We start from the raw sequence: 9,515 nt of genomic DNA on the forward strand, positions 1-9,515 counted from the left end.
CTTTATTCTACCCCAAAAGCGCTGCTGAACACTGTAAAGAACAATTTTAACATTTAATAATCACAACATATTCTGTAAATATAGACGCTGTATATTATTATAGCAACACTCAATCAATCAATAAATCACACACTTAATGTGTTGCTAAAGGGAAACTGATAATGCAGCAGAAAACAGAAAACACAAAGCACCTAAATACAAACATCACAAATACAATATAGAGATAAAAACAACATGTTAAACATTTAAAGAGCAAGTCTAGTTATCAATACAAATCATAAAATATTTGTTATTTTAGATTCTGAATGGCCAGCCTATGTGTGGCTTAGCTATAGTTAAAGGCCATCCATCCATCCCATTAGCATGTGGTTGTAATCTGGGACACCATAATAATGATAACCCTGGCTAATCACCTCTGCTTTGTGGGTCATGTGTTTGTGATGAGAGAAACTGACGTCTGTCTAGTTTTCCACATGCAGCACAAGAGATCCGGTGCTATGTATTCATAAATGTGCACAAGCAGATGACTTCACATTTTAATCCGGAGAGCGTGCAAAGTTTCATTAATCTTTTAAACTGACTGATTTGCACATGACCAGAACATCAAATGTTCTGGAAATATCCTCATGGCTTTCCAAACAGCAGCTTAAACAACGTCCTGTTTCCTCTCTGTGGCAATCATGAAAATGACAGATCTGAACAACAAAGTCTTAAAAGAAAAATGCATTGTGCATAAACAGGAATGAGTCCCATCCTCAGATTCATGATGAAAAGGATAACATTTGGTGTGCTTTGCTTGCAAAGGTAGTCTGAGACTTGCACCAGGATAGGTCAACTATACTTGATATAATTCCCCTCACAATATGCATGCAGCAGACGTCCCACCTTGTCAGGGCAGGGGTCATGGCAGCTGCTGGAGCCGCTTGCTTGGACAGAGATCTAAGAAAAACGGGAGGACATTTGAGGCAGATTTATTTGGGAAACAAAGCATCAAGGGCTTTCATTATTCAGTACTACACAGAGGGCATTCATTGAGTTTATACAATGGCATTCTGATCCATATGCACCTTCTCTGACAAGGCACAACGTCAATTGTATGGCAAGCTTGTAGCCTGCTGCCAGGGATTAGCAACTCCCCGAGGAACACAGTTAGCGTCGACAAACGTCTGCACTCTGTTGCCGCCCTCTGCTGGTCTGCAGAGAATGTGATCGCAGCTCCTGAAAGCACAGCAGATCTTGCTGGTGCTGTACATTTGGGAATTGCTGTGTGTGGAAAGACTTATAACTACACATTGTTGTATTGTATTTATAGAAGATGAAGCGCTGCCTCTAGCCGGACTCAATTACCACATGGGGCGTATAACACATACTCATAACACAGCTGTTGGAATTGGATTTATTTTATTTTCAGAAGTTGCGTGGGAACGTAATTGAACTCTGTGAGGGAAGTCAGAGGTCAGATTAGTTTATCACCAGAGCGATAGGGATTCAGTGTTTTACTCGAGGACACTGAAGCAGAGCAGGGTCTTGTTAATCTGGGTGTTGAACCCTTCCTCTTGACTTTAAGGAAAGGTTCTGTTTGATTGTCAGGCCACCCTTCCACTTTCTTTTAAGTCTGAAAAATAAGTGGATGTCCTGGTTTTTACAAAGCAAGCCACGAAATTCTCTTGAATTAGATAACCTTTGACTACATGGACTTAAGAAAACTTCTTGAAAACTTCTTGGGATATTTTAATGTTTTTCTTTCGCTGTTATTTCAGCAAAATGACATGAGCATCACAAAATTAAAACTATAGGTATTCCGAATCAAATGACAACTAAGGAAACAAAGTAAGGATACTCATTTTACAAATTACTTAAACATCTCCCTCCAGACATGTTCTAAAACGGATCAAATTACTTTGCTTTGTATAATAATTAGTTGGATATGTTGGATAAAAACTATACAATTACGATCATGAATACATTTTTAAATCTTTACTTGTTCTCCCTCTTTTAAAAACCAGAACTTGTGAATATGCAAAAAATGTTGTGTTTCAAAAGTTGAACTGCTAGACACAAGTTGTGATGCCACAAAATCATCCTCCCCCCCCCCCCCCCCCCCCCCCCCTTCAGCAGATGGATGTGAAAACGTCCTTCCGGTGTCAAACTCTGCACTAACGTCAATCACAGTGAAGATCAAACATCTACGTGAAGTAACAAAAAGTTAAACACATTTTTTACTGGTGGGGGACTTTAAATGCACGGAAATAAAAATGTGACACGTGCAGTGGCATCTTCATTGCTACGGCGCATTAAAAAAAACAATCTAAAATAAAATATAAATAAATTAGCAGTTTTCCATGAAAATCTAGCCAAGCCCATAAAATTGAAGAATTGCCTATAAAAAAGGTTTTATCAGTGGAAAGAAGTACTGCTGTGTTATTAAATCAGCCACAATGGGAAGAAATATAAGCAGATGGCATATCCTTAAATGTAGGAACTCATTACGTTCTACCACATTCTTTAAACCAATAATACATAATGCTTTACTGTGGAACAGAACTTTATACATGCAGATGGATTAATTTCCCCTTTTACTCATCTTCAACCAAACGGGACACCGCCCATCTCCTGCTGGAGAGGATGGGTGTGACTGTACAGTGTCAAATTACACTCAAGCTATACAGACCTGCTCGACATGCCCCTCTCCCTCTGCACCTTCATTGGTTGAGACCCAACCGCTTCATTCAACCAGCCTGTTTCCTGTAGGCACATACTTTGTCAAAGAGGAAATGACATCACAGCACCAAGACCAGCCACAAAAACACTGAAAACAGATGAGGACCAAATGTCTTTCAGATGTTTTTTGACTTCCGGTGGCGCAAAACAGTTCAGCCTCTGTTGCAAAAAACCTACGGGGCAAAACAAACCGGCCATAAAACAGCTTTTGGACGTCACTGTGAAGTATGTCTGACGGACAAAAAGAGACTCCACGAGCCAGTGCACGTCAAAGTGGAACTGCAACTTTTTTCTCAAACCCTTTGATGAGTGGTGAGTATAGCTACAGGCAGCATATGCTGACACTGCAGCTGGAGAGTATCTACGGCTTTGAACATAATGTTTTACCGCGTCACTGTAATGCATATATATGTATTTTATGTCACGGCTTCACTTAGATTTCGAATCAGACTGGTCCCCAATTCACGATGCTGCCTTTAACGGACGTGTCCTCGCTCTGCAGAGACTCATTGCTCAGGTAATGTTTAATGAGACTTTGTAGGTTACAGTATACTGCACGAATCATTATAACATGCAATTTATCCATTTAGAAAACTGTTTTTGCTGCTTGAAAATCACCATAATGATCATATTGAGATTGGAGCAAAGTCTTCAAACGCGCATCTACTACACATGTCTCAGTGGATCTACTTGTGTTGTGTATTGTTCACAGGGTACATGCGTCAATCTGAACACTCTGGACCAGGTTTCTCCCCTCCATGGAGCATGTTTACAAGGCCACGTGGCTTGCGCCAAGCTTCTGATGGAAAATGGGGCAAATGTCAGTAAGGCATCACTGTCTGGTTATGTTTGCAAATAGTAGATACAAACTAAACTCAAGACGACCCCAAATGAAGACGATATGTTCTGTGTCTTTCTGTTAAAGAAACTCCCAAATCCTGCTCTGGTCTAGTTAAGAGGAATTAATTATTGCTGGGTTTAACTTTGTTTTGGTGCATATCAGTAAGCGAATAACCCGACACAGACAAACCAGCATGCAGCCACATCTACAAGCACGCACAATAACACATTAACGAACACAAATCTGCAGATACAAAGTCTGATTGTGAATACCCCACACAGCACATTGCCTGTTTGATAGCAGATCCACCATGAATAGCATAAGTATAACAACATTTCTTTGTTACATTAAAGTTTCACAACATTTCATGTCTATCGTTCTGACTTTTAATGATTTTTGTGGCAAATTTATGGTGAATTGCTTCAAAAACAACACTGACTCATGGCAGGTCAACGGTTCAACGGTTGATGGACAAACTCCCCTGTCAGAGGCTTGTGCCCGCGGTCATGTGACCTGCGTATCGCTGCTCCTCCAACATGGGGCAACTCCCCTGGGGACCACCCGAACCAGCTCCCCAATCCACAGGGCTGCAGCCAAAGGTTAGAGGTCATATTCCACTGTGCATACACATGGATAATCTATGCTGAACCAGCTTCGTCAGTCACTGCAAAAATGCACAGAGCGCCAACGCATCAGGAAAGGTCTGAGAAATGTATAATGTATGAAAGACAATCTTTGTTGTTTTGAGCTACAAAGTGAAAAGATTGCATATTCTTGTCCTGGGAAGCGTGAGCAGGCTTGAAAGCGCATCCTTTAAAGTGCATCACTTCTCACTGTGATGATTCTGTTAACTCTGTCTAGGTCATTCAGAGTGCATCCAGCCTCTGGTTCAGCACGGTGCGGATGTAGATCAGTATATCGACCAATCGGGGTTCCCTCTCCACGTCGCCTGCTCAAATCAGCATCTGAGTTCTGTGAGGAAACTGCTTCAACTTGGTAAGAATGCCTTTAGATTTAACTTTGAACCTCTCCGATGAATGTGTTCGTCTTTTATGTTGAAGAGGGGACTATCAGCTGTAATATTTCTTCATGCATAGTCAATATATCACATAAAGCCTGACATATTTCCTTATTAGGTGTAATATCAATGATTTGTGGTCATTTCTGTATTGTGACTCCTTCATCAAAGCTCTGTTTGTGGCAAAGGGAGGGGTTACCTCTTCAATACATCTCTACATATTAGGTTTTACTAGGGTCAGAAACAGTGTATGTGCATGTACAGTACATGATAATAATGCTATCCAAAACCATGACAACTCTTTTCCAGTGGTGGATGAAGTACCGAGATAATTACTCTAGTAAAAGTAATAATACCGCAGAGTAAAATACTCTCTTACAAGTACAATTGTCTTTAAGTAAAAGGACAAAAAATGCTATCAGCAAAATGTATTTTAAGTACCTGAAGTAAGTATTATATTATTATATACGGTATATTATAGTATTACATCCTTATTGTTGATGCAATAATGTGAAGCAGCAATTTAACATTAAGCTCTTTGATACTACATGCGAAACTGCTGAGTGGTTTAATTTATATAAAAGCACAGGAATGTAACTAAGTACATTTACTGAAGTACAAGTTGGAGGTACTTGTACTTTACTTGAGTATTTCCCTTCCTTCCACTCTGTACTTCTAATTTACCATAATTCAGAGGAAAATCCTAAACTATATTTATCTTTTACTGCACTGTTCAGTTACAGATGTTACATACAAAACACATGAGTTTATAACCCATGATGCATTGTAGATTAAACAACCCACCAGTATATGAAATAGTTCAAATTAGCTCCACTTTGACCAATAACTAAAATTACTACTTACTAATGTATCAGAAATGATAATCTAATGATATAATGTTGATAGTATTTATATTTAGAACACTTTAAATACACTGCCAATGATACTAACATGCTTTTTGACATACTCAGCGCTGGTCTTATACTTGTAATGGAGTACTTCTTTATTGCAATAGTGCTACTTTTATGTGATTAGCTGATCAGAAGTTTTGTATGAAAAACCATAATCTGCCAGATAAATGTAAGTATTAAATGGTATCAAAAGGAAATCCTAAAGTAAAGTACCTCAAAAGCGAAAGTAAATACAGTGCTTGTGAAAAATAAAATGCATGCCGTGTTTTACATAGTGTAAAGTAAATATTTTGGGGGGGACTTACTGATTTGAATATTCATAACCAGAGAGTAAATGAAATCTAAGTAGGAAAAGGCCCAACATCTTTGATGTAAGCAATAAAGAGGATAAATGGTGCTCTGTGCACGGCTTCAACTGAGCTGTCAGCGAGTCTCTCCACTAGTTATGTACTGTGAGGACATCATACCTCATAGTCTCTGCTCTCCTTTAGGTGCCAGTGTGAACAGCAGTGTGTCTGGTGACTCGCCGCTGCACATCGCTGCCAGTCAGTCAAACCCTGAGATGGTGTCGGTCCTGCTCGACCACGGGGCCGATCGCTGCCTCAGGAACTCAGAGGGCAAACAGCCGCTGGACCTCGCACCTCCAAACAGCCTGGTGGAGAGGCTGTTGAGACACGCGGGAGGTATTCAATCCAAACTAACCGAGTAGCCGCACTGTGGTGAATTTCACTGTGGCCTTTACAGCGGGCTGATGCCTCGAGCAGCAGCTAATAACCCAAACATCTCTCTGTCACGGCTCCTGCTTCTCCACCCTGGCGCCTGCCCAGGAGCGTCTCCTCTGATGCAGCTGTGCCGGCTGCACATCAGGAAAACTGTGGGCAAGCAGAGGCTGGGTGGGATTCACGACCTTCACCTCCCTACAGAAGTGAAACAGTATCTGCTCTACCAATCAGACCCAGGGGGAGATGCGATGCCCTGAATCACTCTTTTAATGTCAGACTCTGAGCATTTAACATCTAGGTCAGTAAGGGGTGCAGTTGCATAATCTTGCAGTGAGAATATTACATCATGGCTCATGGTTGTGGTGGTAATGACCTCCTGCTCTCTTTGTGACAGATCTCTACTAACAAACTGATTCTCGGGATCAATCTGCACTTTTATGTGAAAACTTGGAGCAAGTTTTTATCGTTAAGTATTTATAAACCAAAAAATACATGCATATTAAAAAATGAGAATGTGGGCTCAAACTGTCTATTAAATGTTGCATCATTAATGTTAAATAAGGTTTAACATACTGAAACAACATTCTTTAGATTACAGAGGCCTCCATATCCAGTTTATATTGTAGATTGTGTTAGTGGAAACTAAAGATTCTGTATTTGATGATCCCCCCCCCCCTTCAAACCTACATTAAATATTGTTCATACCTTGTAGATGTTGTCTCTACACACTTCCTGAAAATGATTTATTGTTGTTGGTACTTGCAGGGCACATAGTAAATATAAGCAGTCTCCAGTTGAGTCAGTTCAAAACTGAAATGGTGAAAACATTGTCAAAGCTGGACACATCAATAGAGAGGTTAGATTACCATGACATGATCATATAGTGTTGTGCTGCAATTATCATGACTAAATAATGAAAACGAGGCACAAATAAAAAGATATCGGATATCTTAGGATTCTATCCGTCATATGTAGCTGAAAGGCTGCTAAGAGTACTAATATTGACTTTAGTCAGAGAAATTAGCGTAGATATGTAACCATGAGTCAGCATCCAGCGCACACAAACTATCAGAGGTTTGAAAAACGATTTATTTCTTTTACCTCCTCCCTCACATTTCTAATTGAATTTAAAATGTCTCTTTTAGTTTCAAATGTGTTGCTTTAGATTGTAAATCACTAACGAAGCATTATTAAACACTGATATAAAGTTGTACTTACAGTGTATAGTTTATGGCTATTTAAAACATTCACTGTACGATTACAAACTATGTTTAAAAAGAGTCAAAATATATAAATATATCTGCATATCGTTTTTCACTCACTGCAAAAACAAAGAATCGAATGTTCTCGGGTTTGTGGTTGTACACAGGATATGTTGGGATATTATGCAAATGATTCTGTGAAATAACAGCTGTTTCCCCAAAATCTAATGAGGCATGCACTGCACACAAAGCAAACCAAAAAAACCATTACATGAAAACTACATGCATTCACAAAAAATATCATACATAAAAAGTGAAGAATCAGGCATTTATTAGCCACAAGTCAACTTCTCTTTCCCAATAATTCAGATGATAGAAACCAAAAACTACAATCTTGTATTTAGGGCACCGCTTCTTTCCCTTGCCCAAATCTAGTGTTGAAGATGAGCTGGGCGACTTCCTGGTCTTCATTTGTTTATCCGCTGCCTGAAGCAGGAGCATTCAAAGTAGATCTATCGTCACATCTTGATTCTCTCAATAGTTTCGTCCAAACAAGCTGCATACATGTTGAGTGTGAGCGAGGCATCATTGGGAACGTTTCCAAAGCGCCTGGCCGCCTGTCAGCCGTCACCATCCCAAAACTCTTCAAGGGTTCACTGACCTCTGACCTCTGAGTGTTTGTCTGTGAATCCAGCCAATCAGTGGGGCTGACAGAGCCTAGAAGGAAAGCAGAAAACAGGTTTAGGATAGATGGGAATGGCAAGGAAAAATAGTGAAGATGGAGAATACACCTGTTCAATAAAGCACGCTCTTACTGGTCATGGACCATATCCTTTTTTTTGGTGTTACTACACAATTATGGGAGCTGAGTAATGCTTACCACCACTGGATGAGCATAAGCATTGATTTCAATGGTTCATTTATGGAGATGATGAAAAGGGGCAGTGTGTGGTACCGCAGTTCACCGTGAACATCGACATCCTCGATCTCCACGGCGACACAATCCAACAGCTGCTCAACACACTTCTCGTTTAATGCAGCGCTCATCGACTTTCCATCAAGACCTCATGTCCCCAATTTGCCACTTGAACTTAATCATCAGCGGCCCCTCAAACATCGCCTGACTGCCCGGGGGGGGGGCCACGCGCACATTGAACCGGGTTTCGATTCAACTGGTGTTTAATGTTAAATCAATACCGTGGAGGAGCTTGTGACGTCTGAAGCTGCTGGGAATGACGTACAGTATCCACTGCAAGTAATTACTGACAAAAAAAAAGGCAATCAGGTGAGACGATCTGTCTGGTAATCAGTGTCACATGACCGCTCAAAGAATTTTCCCCTTCAGGCATCACTGATAGTGGTGTTGTGTTTGGCTCTGTGCAGCTGATCGACTTCCTGGGTTCAGTCAGGTACTGTGTGGCACTCAGATGCACTTAGAACCAGCCCACCTATGTGTGGAACCAAAGCTTTTACTTTCATTCTCTGGAGGCAAACACGCCATTAACCCCGATGCTGTTTTTTTTTGGGGGTGTACCCAAATAGCGCCAAATGCATTTTCTTAGTGAGAGTTTTTAGTGAAACGCATAACACAAGTTTTACATCCATCGCTCACACTATCTCTAAAACCAACCCCTTCTACAAACCCACTATTATTAGAGGTTTTATAAGAAGAACTTTATGAAGTTGCCACTAGAACAGAATGAAATACACAGCTAGCGACGCAATCTTCAGGGAATGCACATGTTGCAGCTCCACAATCAGCCCAGTGTTTATAATCAACGTCGGATTAGTTTACCCGTTATTTCATGAGTCACCCTAATCATCCCTCGCATGCGAGCAGCCACCACCTACTGCGAACAAGCTGCAAAATATTGACGCCAGACAACCCTTATGTGCACACATCTAATAACCCAATTGTGATCATTCCTGGTGCAGCGGCTCAAGTCCTGATTGCTCGGAGCTGGATCTTGTTATAGATATCAGTGCTTCCCACTAAGCTACAAGTGGGTTGTGCCACGTCCTTGCACTGGCCAGTAATTGCTTTGGTATTTTTAGTTTTCCAGTGTCGGGGTAATCAAAACAAATAGAGGAGACAGAGGA

At 40.7% G+C, this 9,515-nt stretch overlaps 1 protein-coding gene across 1 annotated transcript; it reads left to right on the plus strand.

Annotated features, from left to right (window-relative positions):
- Positions 1–2,757: 2,757 nt before the first annotated feature.
- LOC142967240 (ankyrin repeat and SOCS box protein 9-like) lies at positions 2,758–6,924 on the plus strand. Its single transcript, XM_076107108.1, has 7 exons — positions 2,758–3,033; positions 3,159–3,238; positions 3,434–3,541; positions 4,011–4,161; positions 4,424–4,558; positions 5,983–6,174; positions 6,319–6,924. The coding sequence occupies exons 1-7, from the start codon at positions 2,949–2,951 to the stop codon at positions 6,468–6,470; spliced, it is 903 nt and encodes a 300-aa protein (XP_075963223.1). The 5' UTR covers positions 2,758–2,948; the 3' UTR covers positions 6,471–6,924.
- The last annotated feature ends 2,591 nt before the right edge of the window (positions 6,925–9,515 follow it).

This window comes from Anarhichas minor, unplaced genomic scaffold (assembly GCF_050575085.1).
Source record: "Anarhichas minor isolate MPS153535 unplaced genomic scaffold, ASM5057508v1 ptg000004l, whole genome shotgun sequence".
Lineage (NCBI taxonomy): Eukaryota > Metazoa > Chordata > Actinopteri > Perciformes > Anarhichadidae > Anarhichas > Anarhichas minor.

Excerpts from the sequence above, each read along its gene's own strand:
- LOC142967240 (XM_076107108.1), top strand. The coding sequence starts at position 2,949 with ATGTCTGACGGACAAAAAGAGACTCCACGAGCCAGTGCACGTCAAAGT. Across the intron at positions 3,034-3,158 it reads CTCAAACCCTTTGATGAGTG|ATTTCGAATCAGACTGGTCC; the intron begins GTGAGTATAGCT and ends GGCTTCACTTAG. Across the intron at positions 3,239-3,433 it reads TGCAGAGACTCATTGCTCAG|GGTACATGCGTCAATCTGAA; the intron begins GTAATGTTTAAT and ends TATTGTTCACAG.